Consider the following 25,089-nt stretch of genomic DNA (forward strand, 5'->3'; position numbering starts at 1 on the left):
TGGTTGAAGTTCAATAAGAAAGATCCCGATCACTGAATCTCATTTTCCACACACACTGTCAAAGTCTCTTCATTCTGTCTGATGTCTGAATGTTCTTCCCTTGCCTCAGTCACTGTAGCCTGAATGGCTCGTGTCATTATTTCTTCTTCAACCCCCCCGACTCCCCACCCCCACCTGATCCTGCAGGTCGATCCAACTGTTTCCAATGGAAAATTCCGCCTTCCATCTGCTGCCATCACCACCAGTGTTTCCACTCCGGGGGCTTCTACCTTTCTCCAGTCCTCACTGGCCTGATGCCAAGATGCATCACACCGACGGGGTCTCAGCGCTAAAATGTTCCCCTGTTGGGGGGATGAATACACGTTCTTATACACACGTATTGATCTCTCCTCAGTGAAGGGATCTCACAAATAATCGCTGGGATTAACAAAGTCCATCCAAACACTTATCTGGTCAAACGGTTCAGTCATACATGATGTATGTAACAAGGGAAGGTTCTCTTCTCATGGCTCTCTCTTACAGTGTGTCTTCAAACAGCCTCCAGGGGGTAGTTACTGCACTAGAGGAGCTTTCTCTGCTCACGCTGCCTGACAGGATTCACAGGCTGAGAAATACAGTTACCTTGCTGCCATCTGGCCCCACCACCACACACACGTTGAAGGAAATGCTTGATTCTTCTCAGCATTTGAACATAAACCCCACAAGACTGACTTTTTTAACACACTGGACAATATATTTTTGATACATTCCGCACTATAGGCTGCGGAATGTTAAAGTAAATGTTCAATTTGTGTAAAATGTGTGCGCCACTCTGTACTGAAGGAGCAGATTCTAAACTAATGGAGCTGCACATTTGTCTCCATTATCTGCAGGGTTTGGTCAAACCAATTAGGGAGCAGTATGAAAACATTTCAGCCCTCTGCATTCCAGAGATATTTTCAGACCGTGTTGCTCTGTAACAGTCGAGGGCCAGATCCCAACACTGAGACATGTTATGGTGCCTCTGAATTACTCATGTGGCTGCTGTGGTGACTGAAGGACAGACACACACTAGCAGTTTGGGAGATGTCAGTCGGGAACATGACAAAAGCGGAACGGGGCTCACAAGCTCAACGCTGCAGGATTTAGATTATTGATGCAGAGTTTGGATAGCTTTGATAGCTTTAATCCCACAGGCCTTTTTTAATCCTGACTATACACTGCAAATTAACTGACTAGATATGATACTGTCGTTGCTGAACCGGCAGCTGGATGTATTGTCAGGAGAGTTTGGGGCAAAAGGAAGGTTTTAGAGAGAGAAAAAAAAGTGTAGATAATCATGCTTATTAGAAATACTGCGGTTTGGTTGTTTGCCTCGTGCAGTTTCTGTCTATATCATTTCTTCTTCCAGATTCAGATGAGGTCATTGTGACCTTTGACCTCCAAAAATCGAATCAGTTAATCCTTGAGTCCAAATTTGTGCCACATGTGTGCAAATTCGAAAGAATTCCCTTGATAATGATGATTGAAGATGTCACAGTGACCTTGACCTTTGACCATCAAAACCTGATTAGGTCATCCCTGAGTCCAAGTGAATGTTTACTAGTTATGTCGAGATTCTCTCACGCTGATCTTAGGATATGACATTGAAGAAAAATTTTCAGATAAACTGTGATCTTGACCTATGACCTCTGGCTACCAAATTAAAAGCGCGCTCACAAGACATGGACGGACGGATAGATGGACAACCTGAACACATCACGCCTCCATTCACTGGCTGTTGTTGCAGGAGAACTATTAAAATGATGCTGATGTATCGTAATGATGATTTTGTGTGTTGAGTTGTTTTCTTTCCTTAAAACCTAAATATTTCCAGCAAATGCACAAGGAGGACAGGGGGCCGGATAACCCAGTCTGTTTGTGTACATCTGTGTTGCCTCGATTATTTATCATTCGTGTATATACAAATGGCAGTTGCCGGACATTCGTCAGTGGAAAGAGCAGCTGGCGTGGATTCGGAGCTGAAGTGAGGAGAACGCGGATGGAGCTGATGTTTGGGGAATACCTCTCCCTGGGTCTTGCAGGGGGCAGCAGTTTCCAGCAGGAGCGCACGCACCAACCTGGCTGCTCGTGAACATATTCCTCCTCCTCGTGTGGGGGCGGCGCTGCGTCCCTGACAGCCAGCCTCCGCAGCGAATAGGAACACGGTCTACCCCGGGACTCCTCCAATCCGCAGCCAGGGCGGGGTCTGGAGGGGTCGAAACCGGAGAGAGAAATCCCAAAAATGACATCTCGGCTGCGGTGGAGCAGGGAACGACTGAGACCCTGAGGAAGGAAAGAAGTCCCAGCGAGATCTCATCTTCAGGATCTGAGCCCCGGAAACCAAAAGACGCAGCAGAAAGACGCGAGCAGACAATTACGCGCGGTCTCCCTGTGGATGCTCCTGCTTCAGCGCGGACTTTTTATCGTCTCTTTGGAAATGTAGTTGCCTCCTTGAGAAAATCTCCAGAGGACAGTTGCCCCGACTAGTTGATGAGAGGAGTGCGAGGAGCTGCGCCTCCGTGTCCTGTGTTCCGCCGCTGCAGCAGCTGGGCTGGAGAAGCCCCGCAGCGCTGACCGAAGAGCGCTCCTGCCTCCCCGCTGCAGACCCACGTCCAGTCCTCCGCCAGCCCTACGCCAAAAGTCCGTGGAAGAAGAAGAAGGAAAAATGTGCGACATGATGCCCGCCTCCAAGCCCGCGGAGAAAATCGGCAAAATGAAAAAGTTGAGGAGAACTTTGTCCGAGAGTTTCAGGAGCATTGGTGAGTAACGGGGCGTCTTCTCTACCAACCCCCCCTCCCTTTCCTTCCATGAACCCATTTCCCAGCCTCTTTGTGCGGAATGTTGGTGGAGGAGCTGCCTCCAGCTGCAGCAGCTGCAGCAGAGCACACTGTTGCTTCATCCTCTGCTCGCTGAGCTCCACCGACATGGAGAGCTCACATCCACTTGGTCTGTGCGTGTTGCCTTTCACAGAACGTACTTTTCCCTTTATGGGACTGGCACATTCGTGTTGCTAAAAACTTGATAAACACTTCTGAGGAGAGAGCGCTTGAAAAGAACATAACATACACATTCACTGTTGAACTTGTGGTTTAAATTTTCTAGCGTCAGACCACTGTTTCAAATAAATATCGTCATTATTCATCATCTTCATCGTCATCTTCATTCTGTGCAGTTCCAGATGTGTAAGATCTTACATATGAACGCTTTAACTCGAAAACACAAATTCAAAATTATCAGGAGGAAAATTGATTTCATCCATTGGTTACCACATGTAAGAAATGCAGTTATTGAATGTGGTTGATTGACCGATCAGTCTATTATCAGACATAAATATATGTTGCAAACAGTTTTTAGATTTTCTGTATTTTCTGTATAAATAAAAATATACCATTATAACTGTTATTTGATTCATTTAACCATGTATCCCACAATAGCATTTAAAAACCTTATCTTGTTGGTGAAAATATCTGACATTTGGTGACTAAAGAATTTTACAGTGTAGAAGTCAACTCTGCAGCAGTGGTTTATAAAGGATTTCTTATTACTTATTCCCCGACACACTAACTGATGCATCTCAGATATCAGCTCATATAAGTTTAAATAGTCAACATCATGTTTAACTTTGCATTCCACTGTCATGTTTAGATTGTGCTTGATCTTGGAATGTTCTGGCACTTATTAGTACAAATAATAAAAAAAGCATCCATCAATACATCAGCTTAAATGTCCGTCTGTATAGAAGGTGAAACAAAGCAGGTGACAGTTATTCTTCATTTGATGAATTTGTTATATTTGGTTGAGGTGATGAAGCTTGTTTTACATGGGACACGTTACATGTATGTTGATTCTCAATATATGTCTGATAATAATCAATCACCTTTTATATATACAGGCCAAATCCAAGAGTCACTGTTTGTGTAAAAGGGCTTAACAAGGTGCGACATCCTCTGTCCTCAACACACAACAATAGTGAGGGGGGGCTGAAACAATTCAAGTCTTCGGTTTTATTTTCACTGCATCCAGTCCTATTAACTCTTAAGATTAAGATCTTACAGTATCATAGGGAAACCCAATAGCTCCAACCATAAGCCAACACTTAGTAACTTTGGAGAGAAAAAAAAAAAACCTCCCAAAGAGTACATAGAAACCATTATTTGAATTGTTGAATATCTATTAATATCTTTTCAATAGAGTAATTCATTGTTCACCCTATCAAAACCAGACATAGGGGGGGAAATGCGTATATTCCACTCTCCAGGAGCCTGTGGTGACATCTTCAAAGAGCTTTTTTGTCTGGGTAAAAATAATCCAACGATAATCAATGAGATATACAAGATATTGGGCGTGAGGACGAAACTAATGGTCGTTGTTATTGTTGATTATTCAATTTTCATGTGATAACAGGAGAATGTATTGGCCACTCGTGCAGAGATCTTCACATGCTTCAGGGCTGAATCAGTGTGTGTAGGGAATGAAAAGCTTGATGCGGCACGTAAGAAGTGAGTTTGGGTCGATGTTGCGTGGGAAGAAAAATTGACGCCCATCTCCGATTGGCCGTCTCCCCTCTCATCTAAATCAACACATCTGAGCCATCGATCGGCCTCTCGCTTCGCTCTACAGTTGCTTTAACAAAGCACCTTGAAGAATTTCGCTTGATTGTTTATGTCCTTGTGTTGATCCAACGGCTCCCAGTGGGTCAGGCTGCACCACGTGTCAAATTATGATTGCGCAACATAATGCATCAAGGATATTTTTTTATCCTAATATCACTGATGCAGAGTTTCTGTAGTCTGACATGTGAAGGTGAGCGTGGGATGTGCAGGATCATGGACGAGGAACCAGATGGATTATAAGGAAATGATCATCTCAAACCCCCTAATGCATATTTTTGAAAGTATATTAAATATCAATTATTTCCCACCCCCTGACTGACACATCAAATTACTGGGGACTGTGTTAATTTGCTGTAATTAAGCGACTCAACAAAGCCAACAGATAACTCCACATTAATCCCTTCATCTGATGATAATGATCTCTTAATCTGATAACTTTCCTCTGCCGTTGAGGTGCCCTTGAGCAAGGCCATTAACCCCCAACTGCTTGTCAGGAGCTGCAGAGTATGGCCATGTTATCAATGTGTGGATCATTTCCAGGGTGCATCCTTGCAAAGCCATCTTAATTAGAAAGCCTATCTATTTACCCTCTCTGGTGCGTACGGTGGCCCCTAAGGACAAAGAAGTGACAAAAACATTTACGGAAGCACACTCCAAATACAGAAATGCGAAATTCCAAAATATGTAAAAGAAGTGAGAATTTATGGAACAAGAATTCCTACAACTGTATAGCAGCTCCTTAGTATAAAGACTGCAGGAAGTCCGGAGGAGCTGATGTGAGAGCACAGCAGGAGACTCCTCCGCAGGATTCACTGCAGGCAAGTGGTTGCGTTGATGGCATTTCTAACACCGGCTGAAGAAGCAGAGCTGCACACATAGAAGACACAGACGAAGCTGTCAAGAAAGCTTTTGGTGATAAGAGCCAACGCTGGTGTGGATACGCTCGAACCAAGAACACGTGATCTCTGCAGCAGGATTAATAGGTTTCATCCTCCCTCTATCTGCAGCTCCACCCCTCACCTGAACCCTCTAGAGATGTATCTGTTGTTGTGAATGCGTCTGAACAGAGGATCACCTGCTGTGTTGGTCAGGTGTGAAAGGCAAACTCCAGAGAAAGTCCGAACCCAATTTTTTCAGGACATTCTCTTGAGTCACATCAAATCTCACCCTCTGGCCCCGCAGCATCGTGCCCCTTTGCACCCCTGTCCACAGAGTCACTGCCCATCGCCCTGAACATGGTTTCGATGGATTTTAATTCACACATTCATGAAAAGTGATTGGACCAGTGTACGGCACAAACACACGTAGATCAGCACAACTGCATTGTGAGTGTGGAGCATTCAAATGCAGTGTGTAGTGATCGTAGAGAAGAGGAGGAGACGATCTCTGCTGTCTGCCGCACTTCTGACGAGAGAGAGAGAGAGAGAGAGAGAACTTGAAAGTGCAACAAGAGCACAAAGAAGAAGGGATGAGGCTACATGATGTTGAGGAAGACAGAAGTTACCAGAGCACACAATCCACTGATTACACTGCAGAATGTCACAATTTCAAATAGCAACAAAGACCTGATTGCATTGGATATTGATCTGTATCTGGCATCCAGTTGTGTTGCTGTGTTGCGTGTCTGTCAGCTCATATTGAATAATGTGCATTCCAATTTAATGGGATAGTGTATTATCACTTTACTTTGCATATGTTCAAGTAATTGGTGAAGTCTATGTTAAGATACATGTAACATGTTTGTGATGCAATCACCACATCCTAACGGAGAGATTCAGTTCGACTCTGGTTGGAAAATGCTGATTTTACCGTTTCATGAGCAGCACCGGAGAGAGGAGGAGAGAACAGGAGGAGAGAGCAGAGGTGAGGAGGAGTGTGACCGACACATGAGACACCAGCAGAGAGAGAGAGTTAGTGGGGAGGTGAAGAAGAGGAGAGCATCAGACAGACAGAGCAGAGAGAGTTGTCACAGTTCGGCGCAGCACAGTGTCTCACCTCTTCGATTTCTCTAACTCTGTGGTGTCGGGTGAAGATCTGAAGATGTCTGCACTGTGCTCAGCCCCAGATGTTTCAATCCTAACAATGGCTCTTGTATCACAACACAGTGATCAGGAGGCGGAAACAAAGGCTTTTCTGGGATTCTGTAAATATGAATGAACACGTTTCACTGTGACGTCGTGATGCTCTGCCAAGAAATATCTCCAGCAGGGAACTGTATGTTGAATAAATGGTTAAAAAAAAGGTTTAACACATTATATCATATTTTGTTTTCTTCGGACAGAGCCAGGCTTGCTATTTCCACCTGTAGTCTCTATGCTAAGCTAGGAAAATGAAAAAGGAATATTCCTGAAAATGAATTGAATTTTAACTTCATCTATAACTTTTGTTTACTGACAGCTTCCTTCTACTCTTTCATACATCAAATAATATCTGTCCCTACAGTGGAATTCTGGAACTGCAACTCAATAGTTGTCATATGAACTAGGGATGGGTGTTCGATTAAATAGTCTTCATCGATTGTCGGGAGAATGAATGACGAATTTTCGATTAATCATTCATATTTTCAAGTAAAAAAATTCACTATTTATAGGCTATATTAAAATGAAGTGAAAAAACAGAGCGTGTTTCCTCATTGAGATCTTTATTACAAGATGAACAAAATATGCGCTGCCGTAATCTTAAGCAGCGGAGCCGACCGCTAGAAGCCGGTTCTACCAAACACAACTGACCCTCGTTTTTTTTTTCTCCAAAATAATATAATAATAATAATAATATAAAAACATCATGTTAAACAACAACCTAACCACATCTATATAATACTTAGGTCTGACAGGTTTTGCCCGATGTAACTCAAAACTATCAAACAAGGCACCGAGTCGAGAAAGCTTCATAAAAATAACCAGTAGCTCTCATACAACTTCAGCACCAGCCTACGGGTTTGTGTTGAGAAAGATGGGCATGTTAACGTTCCCCGAGGTGAGACGGGAACGCAGCCTGGTGACCGTGAGTCCCGTCGCTCTGAGGGGCCCGACGTCCCCGTAATACACAGGTAGCTCCGTGCTAACTTGGCTAGCCTGGCCGCGGCTCCGGTTTTGACGCTCCCCTCGTCTGTGTCGGGTTCACACCGGACGCGGAAGCTACGCCGAAGCGAGGCGAATCTCGCTAATCCCTAGCGTGCCGGCGCTTGGCGGTTCACACCGGGCGCAGTAGCCGAGGCGCCGCTGTTATCAGCCTGCAGTAAAAACAGCTTTTAATATTTTTTTCAAAATTAACTATAACAGCGTCCAAACATGTGTCCTTTTTAGTGTTGTCTTTATACAACATGTTCCGAGGATCATACATCTCTGTACTTCTCGCGTCAAGCGGAAATAATAGACTCAACGCCGAAACGATCGCTGCACGGCGCGAGGCAGCCGCGGCGCAACGCTACGCTTCAGCGTCCGGTGTGTTCAGCACATCGATTTAACATGGGAGTGGATGGGAGCCAGAGGATTGGCGCTGCGCTTACGCCTCGCTTCGGCGTCGCTTCCGCGTCCGGTGTGAACCCGGCGTCAGACAACGCAGGCTCCACGTCTCCCCCAGTCTCGGCGATAGCTTCGCAGTATTGGCAGTGAACCAAGTCATTTTTTAACTCAAAATGGTCCCACTCTACACTTCGCCATGACCTCTTAATATTTACTTTGGAAATGGAAATACACGTTAACTCGCAGCCAGTCGCAGGTAACTGAGTAGGACTGTGGCGTTTTTTTCAAACACTGCCCCCCGTGGTCAAATGTGTAATTAGTGAATTTCTCGATGAAAAAATAATTTCCTCGAGGAAATTCTTAATGATCAATTAATCGATCGTCGATTAATTATGCCCATCCCTAATATGAACATACAATATTTCTAACATAGTGTTTTGGTTGTTTAATCAATGCCATCGCAAGCACATGGAGAATATCCCATCATGTTTAAATTATCCTTAACATTTTTACTGTCCATGGCAGAGATCAATGTTACAGTGGGACTCTGTGCTTTGTGCTTCCTACTGTGTAGGTAATACATTTCTGGTTATACAAATTGTATAACAATTTCCAGTCATAATATCACTTTTGTAGGGATAATCATACATGTTCTTGGCTTGAGGAGGATTCTTTCCTCTGTCTCTCCATCTGTTTGGCTGAAAGAACTATTGACATTTTATTGGAGATCCTGATTATAGAGTTTTGTGTGGAAAAAATCTTAATAACCAGGTTTTATGGAATCGGCTATAAGGACATGGTTTTGGACGAGCTTTGGAAAAAAGGCTTAACATTGTCTCAGTAGGGCATCGAGTTTGAGGTCAATTTTATCCAACATGACCTCTAGCTCTGTTTGCTGAGTGCATTTGCCTGTTAACACTCCACTGGTTTGTGAATATTGCAGAGAGACACAATGTGAAGACTTTGATGAAGCCGTTTTTATGATGGCATCAACCTAATGGTTTTCAGCCTCAAAATACAGGTCACATGTCAAAGTGTCACTCCTTTTATTCTTTCATATTTATTTTCAGGAACAATTTATCTACCGTACAGAATGTTGATAGCGGTGTCCATGAGGGCTGCAGGTCATGTTTCATTCATGTCACATCTTATTGAGGAGTTGTCATTTTTCAAACAAGAATTCAAATTAGGATTTTAAAGAGTCGAAGTGATGCCATTCAATGTCCAAACCCCCAAAATATTCAATTTACTTCGACAAAGAAAAGCAGTACAATATGAAACTCGTTGCTGATTCGTTTTTTTCTGTGGTTAGGCATATTTTGAATTAACTACTGTTGTTATTTCATCTCCAATGTAAAAAGGTATTCTTCAGTCAGGGTCAATAGCTTTTTTTTCCGCATAAGTCATGTGTGAATATGTGAAAACAGTGATGTCATGAGCTTGAGTACAGGTAGTAAGAGGATGTATGAGTCAACGTCGATGTGAGAACACAGCAGGAGATTCTCCACAGGATGGACTGAGGGCCAGTTGTAGATGACGTTTCTAATACACACAAAAAGAGAGAAAGCAAATATCTCTGCATGAAAAAAAGCCAAGCCATACACATAGAAGACATCGACGAATAGGTCAACGGAGCTGTTGGTGAAAAGAGCTGGGTTAAAGTTCCTTCGGAGGATTAACTGACTGTGACATTACAGTAACACATCAGCTGTATCGATCATCAGCTGAATGATATGATCATAGGTCTAAAAGTGTAGATCTCTCTCTCTCTCTCTCTCTGTCTCTCTCTCTCTCTCTCTCACCACAAAGATCCCTGTTTTTACTTCCACATTTAAGTTTACCAAGTTTCTGCTTGGGTAGTGGGTGTCATATCTCTGGAACATGAAACTCCATGTTGATAGTTAAGTAGAGAAAGTTGTCATGTGGCCCAGTGAACTCCTCCTCAGCTCAAACCTCCCCCATGGATTCCTTAGGATTTCCGGCATGGCAAGGAGGTTGTGTGCCGTGTTGCATCTCCACCACGAGACATTTCAGTTTGTTAATTCTTCAGAAGATGTCGTTGCAACCAGTGTTTGATTATCTCCCTCTTTCTTCCCCCCCCCCCCCCCCCCACAGCATTCAAGAAAGAAGACAGCGGCTTTGATGAGGTAGGTCGAACTCAAGTGGATTTTTGATGTGCTCGTGACATCACCGGCCCAGTTTCAGTGTTTTACACCACAATTATTCATCAAGGTCTTGTTGGTCGTGGTTGGTGTCAAAACATTCTGCGCCACGGTTGATTTCCTTGGATGTGGATGTTGCTGTAGCTCAGTGGCTCTGCTGAGTAATATATTCATGTGTGGAACCCGGTGGTTTCCTCTCTCATACCAGAGACGTCAGCATCCCAGTGCAGCTCAGCCCTGACAAATGAGACATCAGCTAATGCCTCAGCCACACTCCCCCTGTATGAGCGTACCCATGGGTCCAACCTCGTTTGACATTGTACTCAATGTCCTGAAGTGATAATTGACTGTAAAGAAAAAGTCAAATGTTCTCCTCTTGCTCTCTTTGAGCAGCTACAGTGTTCTGCTGAGTCTGTCTCTATGTTCCCACTGTTCTACGCAGTGCAGTGTTATGCAGTGACATTGGTAAAAAACAGCCCTGATCCCCTGACACATTGTGAGTGTGTAATTCAAATGAAACGGATGATGTGGTGTGAAAGAGCCAAGTGGACATTCTATAAAAAAACTGTTAAGCATTTAAATATCACAATTGTTCCCTGCGACAAATGCTATAGAGTTGCACCAACACCAGTTGGTTAAAATAGCTGAACAACTGCTATTTCCATATGGATTTTACATCACTCCAATGTGGGACCTCAATTAAATGGTTTTTTCAAAATGTAGCTAGTGTTTGATGGCATGATATCACATGTGTGACATATTGGTCTTGATAAGTTCCCTGTTCACAACAACAGACATGATGCATTTGTGTGAAGTCTTGTTAGACAACTCCTGAATTTCTGTTCAGTTGCAAACTATGTCCACTCTTAAACTTAGCATGTTTTCTTTGCCTCCGTGACGGAAACACCCTGTAGCCAGAGGCATTGTGTTTTTAGGTTGTTCTGTCCATCCCTCTCTTGTGAATGCCTTTTGGGAATTTCTTAAGAAACATTCACTGGAATTTAATGATGAGCTGATTTGAGTTTGGTGGTCAAAGGTCAAAGGTCAAGATCACTCTGCCCTCACATATTTTTGGGCATCACTCTAACTTGGACTGGGCTTTTAAATAGTTAGCTTTTGGTAGCCAAAGGTTAATGTCATGTTGGCCTCGCACATCATGTTTATGTTTTCTTGAACGTGCTATCTTCAGCTTGAGGGAATATCTTCAAATTTGTTAAAACCATTCATTTGGACTCAAAGATGAACTGATTAGAATTTGGTGGTCGAAGGTCAATAGGACAAGGTCACAAAGTGAACGCAACATATATCAGGAATGCCCAAACTGCAATGATTGGTAGTATTTCTACTGCTTTTAATGAAAATAGCTGCCTGCTGCTGGAAATGTGGCTGAACATTGGTGATAAATCTCTGTAAGTGTGACACGCCTTTCAGTTAAGGTACTTGCAGCACTCCCCTGATATTTAAATATTGATCAGCACTGCTTTAACGTCTCTCGAGCAGATAATGGCCATAATTTTGCATATTGTAATATTTCCCAGAATGTATTTTACCAGAATACCTGTGTCTTTGATTGAACGTGCTTTTAGGAGTGGGCATGAAAATATAATCAACTGTTTACGGGTAAAATAATCAGGTTGTGTTTCAGGGTTTTTCTCCAATCTTGTAAACCTGACACACATCACAACATAATCTGATTAGTGATAATGTCGATATAAAGCTACCAGACATATTTAGCCCCTCAGTTTTCATCCTGTACATTATGTGTATTGTCTCAGGAACACTTGGGGGGGTTGTTACTAGGCAGACCATTGATTTCTCTCACATTCCCTCAGTCTGCTGGCGTCGTAGGTGGCTGGCTGATGAGGCAGACGATAGGTTTGAGGATCCTGGGATATTGGATTTGTGTTGAAAGGGAAATCCTCCCTCGTAGCTCTTTTGACTCAAAGTAACAGTGTATTGTGTGAAATGAGGCGGCGGCATCCCTTCATGAATAAGTGATGAGACAGCAGCATGCTTTGTGTTGATATTGCAGACATGTCTGTGCTGCGGTTGGTCGGTAGGTGCTTACACTAACCCGTGCAGCTTTGATTCAAATCTCCGATCTTAATGTTGCCCGCAAGGCCATGATTGTTGTGGTCATTTTTTCCAACCTAATCATTGAGCCAACAATTCACTTCACATAAAAAAATCGGAATCAGCGATTTATAACCAGCTAGGGGGCGCTGGTAAGCACTGTTGCCTCATATATTTACTTCCGTAAAAGACCTCCAGGTTTCCTGGAGACTCTGAATTGAATTGTGTGTTGAGTTTTTTTTTTGTATCTAAGTGAGAGTCCTGTGAGGCCGGTGACCTCCCCAGTGTCTATTGAACCCCGCCTCTTAACCAATGTCAGCTGGGAATTGGCTCCTGCCATGTGACCCTCAGAGGATGAGCAGTACAGATAATGGATGGATGGATGTAATCAGACGTATTGGCAGCAATCAAGAGCTTGATTTTCCAAGGTGACTCAGAGATCAGTAAGCCTGCCAGTCCGAAACAAAGGCAGATGGTTTGAGTTTAAAATAATTGAAGTGGTAAAGAAATAGGATGCTGCCATTATGAGTTTTCTCTGTTCTATTTTTGGACTGAAGATAACAATTACTTTCAGTTTTGATTCACTTTCTGCTGATGTTCTCGCTTCATGTTTCAGGGCTGTAAGGCGGACGGAAACCGTAAGGAATTCCTTTCACAATCAGATGATTTCTGTTGCCTTCGACAAACGTTCACAAGGGAGAAACTGGAATGAAGGAAAGTTTTACTTCCTTGCAGCTTCACCTTGTGCCAATCGACTGATTTACTTGTAGTCTGACCAGATGATTTTCTAGATTTAGTTTGAGCAAATCTCATCGTTAACCAACCTTGACAGACACAAGTGTTGCTAGGCCGACACCCTGATATCGATATGTGAAAGTTAAATAGCATTAATAGAGATAACTGCTTTTTGGTTATTAAAGAATTGTGAGAGATTGGGAAATGTAATATTTGGAAATGAAATATTTCGGTTTAACTGAAGTAAAACATGTCTTTGGCAGTACCGTGACGTGATACTCATATATTGACAGATAAACTGGGGTTGACCAGTTTATTGTGAGGGCAGCAATTCTGTCGTATATGAGCACCTCAGAGGAAACAACCTTTTCACCTTTGTCTACTTACAGCTCTATGAAACCTGACAGATGCAGCATGGCCATGTTTCCGCTCTAGCTGATTTCTTGTGTCAGATCTTCCCTGGGACTGGAGGAGAACGTGTTTGCTCTTACGGTGCAGCCTCAGCTGTAGTGTGAAGGTGTGGATGGAGCGATGAGGAATGCTGCATTATGACAGTTTCTCACTGACAGGACTTTGGGAAAGTCTATATTTTAGTTGACAGAGGGTCGGAAGAGAGCTCCAATATCACAAATGTTGCATATATATCTGGCAATTGGGCATTTTGTCAAGTTTCTTGTTCTTATTTACACAAGAAGCTAGTATCCCATGTTCTCGTTGAGGACGGGACTTTTGTGGTGAAACAACATGAAGCAGACCATTACTAGATGTCAGTGCCATGGGAATTATCCGGGCAATTGGCTATAAATGGGCCTTTCTGCTTTGGAAGAATGTAAAGAATCTGAGGGGGAAAAGACTCCTTCCTGTCCTGCAACATGATGCTTGTTGGAAAGTGGATGATGGTGTGCAGCTACAGTATTTGGACATATAGGAGCGTGCTGGTGTGTATGTACGCTTTCATACCTTCAGTCTGCCTGAGAGAAGCAGACCGACTCAGAGAACTGGTTTTCTACTGGTGCCTGTTGAGCTGACGATCATTTATCATGGTGAAGAGGAAACTATGTGACTGTTTAAACCATAAAGATGGCTTATCAAACTGAGAGGCAGTGTAACGCTATTTAGCATTGATAAACAATATGTGTCTTTTTTTCTCTTGTTAGCCTAAATATTGATGAGTGCTACCAGAGCAAAGTCAAAATTTTTTAAAAAGATATAACTTGCCAACTCTGCCAGTCACTGAGACAGTGTCTCAGTGACTGGCAGAGTTGGCAAGTTATATCTCACTACTTCATCTACAGGAAAGTTGCACTTATGATAAAATATGTACAAAATACAGTATTAAATACGTTTTTAAATCTATCCATCCATCCATCCAGTTTTACAAGCTCATATAATTTAGGTAATGTGCACAGTGAGTCGTTTGAAAAAGGGGTGTTTGAGTGCAAACTTGCTTTGACAACGAACCCAATGATGGCAAAGACAAATGAGCTGTAACGTAATGTGACAATAAAACAATTACATACAAAAACACCTCAACCTGGATGTGCGGGTTACTGCAGCACCTCCCCTGAATCTTTCCCTCAACACTAACAAGGTGTTTTTCGCACATATCGTGTGCTAGTGTCAGTGCATTGGAGGGTAATGTAATGTAGTGGCGTGTGAGGACGCCTGACTAGTCAGCAGCTACACAGCCCACAGACGTTTGAACTGAAAACGATTTTTCTGCCACAAAATCTGACCAGGGAATGAGGTTTGTAAATGGATGAAAACACCATGAGTTCATGTCCTTGACTCTTCCTATGTTTTACTCTGTGTCTAACTGAAACAGGCATTGGAACCTGACTGGCTTCATGTAAATCTCGTGGTACAAAATGACATGGGACATCAGGATTGTTACTTCAGTAAGGAAATTCCTACCAGCCATCTTTGAATCTTTGTTCTTTTCATTGTGTGCTCTCACTTTTTGTTGCTCTCCATGTTGTCTTTGTCTCACACACTATATTAATTATCTGTTCTCAGTTCAATTGAGGCCAATGATCTTTATGTTTGGTGTCAGAATCAAAACTTAATGCAATGAATGTGTTCCTTAATTAATGGAAGGCCTTGGGAATCCTTTAAAAGCTAAATGCTGTCATTTTTTTTTTTTTATCTCTGCCTCCGTGTCATGAATCTTGCTGCGCTCATCAGTTTTTATCTCAGTATGGAATCATATTGTTCACTGGTTTTCAATGAAGGATTAAAGAATACCCCACCTCGTTAATTTTCATTGTTTTATTACTTTTAAATCACATTTGAAGACAGAATATCCCATACACTGTCTATGTTTAACTGAGAAATCTGAGCAACAACTCATCCTTTCCCAGTGAATAGCTTCTATAACATGCTTTGTTTTTAACTTGTCCCTTTAACCACATTTCTTTGTGACTATGTTGTTGTGGGCTATTGTCTTTGGCCAAATTCAGTTTGTTGCTACATTACTGGCCTTTATACCAAGGAACATTCGTTGCTGTGGAAACCGTTACTGCACTGTTGACTTCAATTTGTTGGTTGAAGGAAAAAAATGCCATACGACATGAGTTTTCTTTTCATTTCCTTTTCATAGGAATCTCAAAGTTTCTCATCAAAGAACCAAAACAGTCTCTTTTGTAATTGAAAAAAAATAACTTCATTGGAGTTCTTTTTTATTATTTAATAATTCATTAATTAATTTACTTACTTCCTTATCTTAGTTTGGTTCAGACTATGGAAACATTGTACCAGAACCCAACCAGTAAATCCATCAGCCAAGCTGAAGTATTATTTGATACTACTAGATCATTACAGATATTGTGTATTGGCTTATATTTCATTTTTTAGTTTATAAAACAAAAGTATACATTTGTGAAAAAGATTTGCTTCAAAAAAGTGTAACCATATATTTTCAGCTGTACGATATTCAGCCAGTTAATGTATTGTCACAATTATTAAAACACCTATATAACTTCAAGCAATAATTGACAATGTATTAAATATCAACATAAAAAATGATGTGTTGTGGAATTTGCAGCTCCTCTCAGTTTAATGGAGCTTTCAACTCATAATTTAGATGTTTTGAATTTGGTCCATACATGTATCGTGTTTTTTCCTCTCTCTGCTCCCACATCATTTTAAAGCTGCAGTAGGAAGCTGTTTTGTAAAGTTTCAAACAATAGACAAAGTAAGGGTCTGAATCTAAACTGGTTTAATTTAAAAATACTGCTAGCATCTTCTCTGTTTTTTTTATAAGCTATACCGTGTAACAGTGAGAGGTGTGTGTGTGTGTGTGGGGGGGGGGGGGGGGGGGGGGCGGAGTCTCTTCAAATTGATTTTTGTCTGGTGAAAGTTCTATTACCAATTCTTATTTGGAGGACTTTGATATTTCCAACACAATCAGTATTGTGCATAACATGCCCTGAAATGACAAAGTGCAGGCTGCTGATGATAGCTCTCTCTGGTTATCATTATGCAAATCCATTGGCTTTTATATGCTTCATGGTCATGGATGTGAACCTTGACTTAAATTCCATACAGTGTGGAGCCCAGGAGCAGGAGAATGAGTGCGGAGGAGGAGGAGAAAAGGCATCAGGTCCTATCAGATGAATCAGCTTAGATGAAGGACCTCTGAAGAATGAGATGGGTCGGAGGCAGTTCCACCTGCGCTGTGGTTAACATTGTGGTGTTGATTAGGAGTGGAATCCCCTTCACCAGTGATGGAAGTGTTTGTGGCTCAGATCAATGCTGTGGAATCTTACCTTTCCACATCAAACGTGTGGAAATCGAGTCCGTCCATTTGATCAGACCCACGGCTCATGTTTAAATCGCATCCTCCAAAGAAGACTCAATTATTTCCAATTTCCATTATGTTTTATCACAAATCACTGTTTTTTGTCCGGGTTACACTTTGTGTTCCTCCACATACCGTTGATTCAGATCTACACATTTGCATTTAGGGCAACACAAACATGGAGAAGAGATAACATAGAATAGATGATATGGAAAAATCTTATTACGGTAAATCAGTCGGTATCGATATACATCCCGATAGAAAGCAACCTTTTCTGTAATATAGGCCACAGATGGTAAAAAAGATTAGGGGTAGCAGTCTGTCCACAGGTCCATGTGTATCCTTGCAGGCATAGGTGAATAATTACATTTATATCAAAAGGACCAGACCTTTAATGTCCACTACTGAAGGAAAATGGGATAACATTGTGTTAATACATAAACACCACAAGCAATAACCCAGTTTGCATCTGCTCAAGGACACGCAGCCTCTGCACACTCGAGCTGAGGATATAATACATATCCGATCGCTACTGTCAGATGCTTGTTGTCACATCTTAGCCTTAACATTTCCAGCCTCTGGCACGTCAGTGTGCTAACCAGCAGAGGATTAGAACGAGCTGCAGGTCACAGTCTACACTCTACAGCCAGGAATTCACAGATATCCTTATGCTGTGCTTCTAATATAAGCCTGCGGTCAGTCACTTCAATTCAAAAAGTCTCTGGTAATAATAAAGTGAGTCAGAATGTGATAGGCTTGAGATAAACTGTTGAAAGATAGGTATAAATATTGGTCTTTCAAGGTTTTAATGTTTTGAAACTAAGTATTTCTAATGTCTTTTTCTTTACACTTAAGTCCCAGACTCCACAACTTTGTTATCACACTGTTGCCTTAGCAGCATGGTTGATTCGGTGCCAGTCTCTATAGAATTCCGCTGATGCCTGGCTCTCTTCCATCAGGCCTATGGAGAGACAATCAGAGTGTGATTGATCGCAGCAGTCTCACTGTATAGGAGAATTTGTCAAACAGCAAGCCTGGGAGCTCGGAGCTGTCGGCAGCAACCTTTGACTCCTGCGCCTGCTTGGAGAGAGTGGTCCCCTGAATATCCAGCACGGTATCGAATGTCTAATGGAGTTTAGGACTCAGTGCACGGTGGTTGAACACTCAGCGGTTTTAATTCAATTCAATTTGATTTTATTTGTGGCGTGCTGTGCAAAATCCTGATAGCACTCTACATTGTCAGGGAGGCCCAACAGTCTCCACATTGAGCAAACTCTGTGAGACAGTGGAGAGAAAATGACCCACTCAAACAGAGCCAGGCTCAGGGTGGGGGGGCCACTGCCTCCCCCAATTGGTTTGAGAGGAGAGAGGAAAAGAGGGGAGAGGAGAGAGACCAGGATCAGTTGTGTAACTTTTTTTTTTTAACAATGTCAGACCGGTTGTCGTAATGAAAATAACAATAGTGATGCTTATAGATGCAATTATTACCATTACAGCAATGATAGCGGCACCTGTTTATAATATTAACATTGATAATAATACAAATTATAATAAGACAATACTACAACTCATAATATCCATCATGTGGTTATGAAAAAATACAGGTGAGAAAAAAACATAACATAACTATAATGGTGGTTCAGGGTTCACCTTATAGCCATATGCGATAAGCAGGTAAGCTTTGTGGAATTTAAGTCTAATCTTAAATGTGGAGAGGATGTTTGCCTCCCAAACTCAAACTGGGAGCAGGTTCCTACAGGAGAGGAGCCAGATAGCTAAAGGATCTACCTTCCATTCTACTCTTTCACACTCTAACCACCAACCCTGCATTTTGAAAGCACAACTAATACTTTGGTACTTAATTAATAGGATCATTCCCTGTTGTAAAGTGCGTCCTCTGTATCGTCATCACAAGAACTGTATGTTTATTTTCCCATGTGACAATAAACTCAATAAGTTTTGGTTTTTCAGAATTTTGGTCTGACAAAATTTATTTTTAACGATTTCATCAAGTAGATTAACTGATAGTTGGTATAGACATTCTTATCAATATTGTGCTTTTTTTTCAATCTGCCTAAGACTGATCCTAAGCATACTGTCACAATTTGATTTTCAATCATTTAAAGACTCATTTAAAATCTCAGTGCTTATAAATGGACCTTTACGTGTTTATTTTTCTTTCCAACTACCTCTCCAAGGTTAGGAATGAACATTTATAGTCTCATAAATCATGATTTTACAAGCAGAATAAACCCTTTTCTATTAAAATCATCACAAGAAAATATTGATGGGAGATTTTTAGCCATCATTATTATTGACCTTGAAAATGCCCTTTTATAACTTAATTTTATGAGTTTGTAATTTCAACATATTTCCCATTTTACATTATCTGAGACACTTAGTGACTGACGTACCTGAGTTACTGGAGATCCGTCTCACTGAGCTTGGTGTTTTATAAATATACATTTTTACCAAAACGGACATCACGTGACATCGTGACATCAGTATTTATCCGTCTAAGGGGCAGTCACCTGATGCCACTGCTGGCCTGGAATCTGTGGATTTAAGGCTTTGAGTGAAAATAAATCCAAGATTCTCCCTGTTCCCTGTTGTTTGACCTCTGAGCTCTTCCCTCATTTTCTCTAATTGTCTCTGAACTGCAGGAAGATATTGATAGATTCCTCTCTGCTGGTTGTGGTGTGGTATGGTGTGTGTTTGTGCGTGCACACCACATGATGCTACTGCCAAAGAAACGACACTCCACACTCCCCTCTGTGGCAGAGCACACCAGGATGGGGAAGATTACAAATGTATTTTTGAAAGGCTTGAGTATGTATTTCCATTTGTGTGCTTGTGTGCATATACAAGCACATTGTGCATATATATATGTTTACTTGGGTGTTGAGTGGTTTTCTCAGCTTGAGGAGCTTTCTATGAAGCATTACGACCTGTTGTCAGCCCTAAGGTTAGGACTGCAATTAGGTTTAGGTTTGAGTAAAGACCAGGATGTAGAAGACCACAAGCTGAAGCTTACTAATGACTGCAAGATGCTGTAAAAGCAAAAGGCCCAGATTCCACTGATCGTTTCAAAAGATCCCAGATTCTCTCTTTTTATTTAAATTAGATCAACACTGATGTGGTTACACTTTTTCTGATCCATGTAAATAGTAAAACAAATGTGTACAATCAAATGTTTGTATAATGCATTTAATGCATTCAGGTTTACAACCTGGACTAATGAAAAATACAGCCATCAACAGACAGTGTGACACATGGACCAATCGTTATCCTGGTAAACATTTGCCGAAGCCACATGTTTGAAAGTCAACATGGCTAACGCATTAACAAACCACTGTCTGGTTAGACACTAGAATTTACATTCATTCATTCAGAGATTTGTTGCATTTCCAGTAAACATTTCCAATTTCAACTCTCCTTGTAGCTCAGTTATGTTCTCCACCAACAGCTCTTATTTGTTTTTGACTGTGGAAAAACGTATATGTTTGATCTGTCTTAAACCACATCGCACTTACAGGCTGCTCTACGTGGTCACCTTTTGATAACTTGTGTTAAATCTTCTTACTTGCATTCACTGAGCCTTCCATGAAGCAGTTTGGAGCACTCCTGGGGAAGGACGTCTCTCTCTTTGAAAACTTCTACACTAACTCAGAGTGATTTCTGCTTGCTTGTCCGGCCAGACTTTCTGTCCTTTGATCTCAATTAAATGGCTCTAGTAACTGATCTAGTCTAAATCTAAGCTCCAAAGCATCCATCACTGAGCTGGCATCACTTCTCCTCAAAGCCCACAACTAAGGTCAGGAACAGAGTATCAGGGGATCAGGACCGTAGAAATGAACAAATTATAATACTCAATGGAGGTTAAAAATACACATGGGATATTGTGCTGTCCCATTCCATGGGTCCAATTTTAGCATATAGCCTTTTAGCTTCAGTGAACTCATTAACTTTTAGCGCATTTGTCTGCCTCCATATGACTCCCACTGTGGCAGCTAATCCTGACTGACTGACTGTCACAGTTGAAGTTGCCACTGGCCATGTTTGTTTGCCTCTGTCAGTCCGAATTTGTGACAGCTGCCGGCTAATCTGCACATGTTTCCCGGGTGAGAAATTCTCCCAAACTGAGGTTGATGGCTGAGTTGAAAGTGAATCGAATGAGGGAAAGCCCTCCATGTACTCGCTCACTAAGCTCCCACCTCCTTCTGGAGGAGTCCATGTTGAGGAGCAATTTCATTTCATTCAGTTTAACTTTCCCTCCCACAGAATATGAGGATTAGCACTATCAGTGTAAATTAGCAAGACGCCTCCTACCAACGCTCACATCGGCCTCGGGGTCCTGAGGAGCTAATTCAGAGAGATTTGGAATACAAGTCCGATCCGGCATTATGGTCAGCAGGAGTGTTAGCACTTGCAGGAGTAAGGATAAAGCGTGGACTAATCAAAACACAATATGGGACACCTTCCCAAAATATCACATCACATCATCTCCAAATTTGAAATGTGCTGTCAAGAATATGCAGACTCCCCAGACGAAGGGTTTAATTTATCTGTTGTCACTATTTAAGTCACAACTTAATTTTAATGTATGTATGTATGTATGCAGTTGTAACCAACAGTCTATAAATACTGCAACCACATAAAGAAGAGTGATCAGTAAAGAAACTGTAGTAGTTGTTACTGTTGTAACGAGTCGGCCAATTATAACTGTTTATGTGACTTTATCTTTATCTGAAAGTTTCCTGTGGATGTTTTCATTTGAGATGCTTCAACAGATTTGTCATGTTTCCTCAGGGAGTGCAGACCATCGCTTGTTTATGGAAAAAACATTCCTTTGAGAAATATGTGCGTGTGGCGAGCCGAACCACTGCCACACCACTGATGTAGAGACATCTCTGCACCAACTTTTGGAAACAACAAATACATTAAAGATACCCTTCGATAGAGATGTGTGATAAAATTTGGCCAATTAGCACAGTCATCTGTTAGCCTAGGATTCTGTTAGAACGTCATAGTAACATTAAGCCACAGTATCATGGTAGACAGATCGTTAAGAGTAGGACATGAAGTGTCATCAATGCTACAATTTGTTAGAAAACTAAATTGTGGACGTTTTCAAGATCGATCATGATATTGAATCGTCAGATCGCCCATCCCTCGCAGGATTAGCATCACATTATACATTTTTACGTGGTTTAATCGCATCTTTAATTAAAGCTCCAGTCATTGGCCCTGGGGGCAACCTAATGGATTAAATTCTGCTGAGATATTAAAATGCAAATGGAGATGAGGGGCAGGCCTGGTGGGCCTCCGTCGTGAAGCCTGCAGTGATGATGGTGTCGATTGTGATGTCACATCCATCATGTTGAAGGCTGTGGAGCTTCCCCATATGCTCCCGGGTTCAATGTTGTTGGTGTTTGCTAGCAGGGAATCGGCTCTGACTGTTCACATGAAGAAATGATAGAGGAAGGTGATTCCAGGAAATGAGATATAATAAGGTTAATGGAATGGGAGATAACTGTGAATCAGCCTGACGGTTATGTGCTGGGTTTTGTGGGTTGGGCTGGCATTAATGCAGAATGCTCATTACCCTTGCTGAATTCAGGCAAAGTGAGCGTGAATGTCGCAACCCCTGCTGGCCTATAATGTTCATTACACTTCACAATAGAATTATGACACATTTATCTAATTCTACAGCCTGTGGAGATGTAAATATAACCTTGGAGTTGATATGGTGAATACATAAACATTCAAACATTCTCCTTTATACACATAGCAATAGTCAATTGATGAGCCTAAGTCCAGTATTTATTCTCTTTTAGTTGATTTTAGTTTTTACTTTGTCTGTTTACCTATTAAGTTATCCACTAGGTGAACTAGCAAGCTGCTACCTTTGTCTGCTATTTATTGCTGAGCAAAATAACCATAAAGCAATTCTTTGGTTAAGGGTCACTGTGACTGCAGAAAGCTGTTAGGGTGTTATTACTATTTCTTCATTTCACGCTCTAACATTAAAATAGGAGGGGAACTGCAAATGTTTTGACCATAATAATTCACATATATAATATACAAATTCAGAGAAATAGGATTTAAGTGATTAATGATGACATTTATATCCAAAAGGTCAACTCAACTGTAACATCCCAATGTTCTGCAAAAACACTGTTCTGGCCATTATTCAGCACCATAACTCAGGAACAGATGGAGAGTTTGATATTCATTTCACATTTGGTTGGTTACTGATTGTTGGTCACAGTAATCTTCTGTCCCACCTTGGAACGCCGGGGATTATACATATCTTGTCTCTTGTGGGCTCTGCTGGGTGTTAACTGCAAGTTGACTAGGCACAACCCCATGCTTTATTTTTGTAGATCTAGTTAAAGCCAGACGAAGAGCTTTCCCTTACTTTGGACTGTTCATTTTTCGAGCATTTAGGCCATGTTAGATAATAAACAGAGAGCTGACAGGAAATGTGGTGAATGACAAACAACAATTCCCTCGCCACACACAAACTGAGTACGTGATTATGTGGTCAGCGTCTTAAAGCCAAAGGCCACCATGGTCCCCCATCGCTCGTTTTATAAGCAGTGACTGAGAATCTCTGTCAGATCTCTGCTTAGCTGGTTTGGATGTTTTTGAAAAGGTCTGAGGGTTTCTGCGAAGATTCTCAGTTAACCAAGTCTTGGTTTCTTCAAAAATTGTACAAGTGTACGTATGCAACTGAAGAAGCCTTTTGGATTCGAGGTGAAACATCTTCAAGAAACACAAGCAGGTCTAAACTTAAGTCCCGCCTAAAGCCTTTCTCGTATCAGAAAATATGGAACTTTATCTGATGTCAATTTTTAGATTCTTGGAGCTTATTTTAAACTTTAAACTTATAACTGTTTGAAAGTTTCTCGACAATTGTTTGGATGGAATTTTCATGCACACATTCATGCACTGCACAGGCTGATTTATAGTAACTGTTGTGATATTTGAATCTTCTCCTAGTGGCAGTGTCCGGTCAAATTTTCCTATTTTTCGGTGTTGATATTATGACTAAATACATGCAAGAAGTATCAGCTCTTAGTTGTAATTTCTTGACAGTAGATGAATAGAAAGATGTTAGTGGACAATGCATTACCACCTCCTCCCGTACAAAAACAGAACTAATACATCTCAGATATGGTTGCCACCACCTTGCATATTTAACACCATCCGAAGCTGATTTACACAGTAGTGATGTGTGTGGATGATGTTATGAATCGCATCAACTTTTGATTAAAACCATTAATTGAAAAAATGATACACTTTGACATTCATTAGTGTGATATAAAAACGACCTACAATGAGAGAAACCTTTTTTAGCGGAAAAAAATTGTTTACCATTTACTTTAACTACATCCAATGGTGGGGGTGGGTTTTATAGCCTGTATTGCAGCCAGCCAAAAGGGAGTGAAATGATTTGGCTTCACCTTTTGGGAAAAGCTGTTATGTTGTGCATCTTGAAACAGAGTCTATGTTCCAAACTCTTAAAAAAACAATATTTTGATCTGACCTACATTCCCTTTAAAAGCCCAACCAAACAGCGCAGCAAACAAAATGCTGGATGTGGCTGCAAACTGGCATGGACATTGCACCTGAGGCAAAGGCAAGCAGTAATTACTGAAAGGCAGATAGGTAAACTGGCAGGACATCAAAGACCCAGGTAAGCCCAGATGTTAGTGGCTGAACGAACTGGTTCAAGGAGGAGAGAAGGTTTTAAAAACCAGCAGGATCAATATTTCCAGATTTCTACCTTGGAAGTGTTATGAGATACTGGTTATGATACATTTATTGGCAAGTTGTGTGTCTCAATTTAAAGACTAACCGACAATTCTATGTTACTGGGCTGTTGCCAAAGAAGTGAGACTGTAATGCAGAGAGGACTGGACGTGTGAGTGAGGGGCAGTGCGGGCTGGCCGCCCCCTGTAGGTGATGGGTCGCTGTGCAGAGCTGGAGGTGCACGGCTCTCGTGTCCGTATAGATGATTAAATGGTATGCAGCAGCTGGTGCCTTTATTCAAGCATCTAATCGCCCCTGAGTGATGGTGGAGCCACACGATGTCTCCTCATTCAAAGCTCATTTAAATCAAAGCAACAAGCGTAAACATGGATGATATGTGTTGATGGCCCCAGACTGTTGCACTCTATAAACGCAGCAAACGCACAACAGAAAGAAGTGTGAAT

General features: G+C 41.6%; 1 protein-coding gene across 1 annotated transcript in view; it reads left to right on the forward strand.

Annotated features, from left to right (window-relative positions):
• The first annotated feature begins 2,296 nt into the window (after nucleotides 1-2,296).
• The window catches only part of cdk14 (cyclin dependent kinase 14), a 143,245-nt gene continuing 120,452 nt past the window's right edge, over nucleotides 2,297-25,089 (forward strand). The window contains exons 1-2 of the mRNA XM_062399828.1: nucleotides 2,297-2,780; nucleotides 10,214-10,245. Of these exons, the coding sequence (XP_062255812.1) occupies nucleotides 2,687-2,780; nucleotides 10,214-10,245 (126 nt within the window). The 5' untranslated portion in view covers nucleotides 2,297-2,686. The remainder of the gene's footprint in view (nucleotides 2,781-10,213; nucleotides 10,246-25,089) is intronic.

The sequence above is a fragment of the Platichthys flesus genome, chromosome 11, assembly GCF_949316205.1.
Source record: "Platichthys flesus chromosome 11, fPlaFle2.1, whole genome shotgun sequence".
NCBI lineage: Eukaryota > Metazoa > Chordata > Actinopteri > Pleuronectiformes > Pleuronectidae > Platichthys > Platichthys flesus.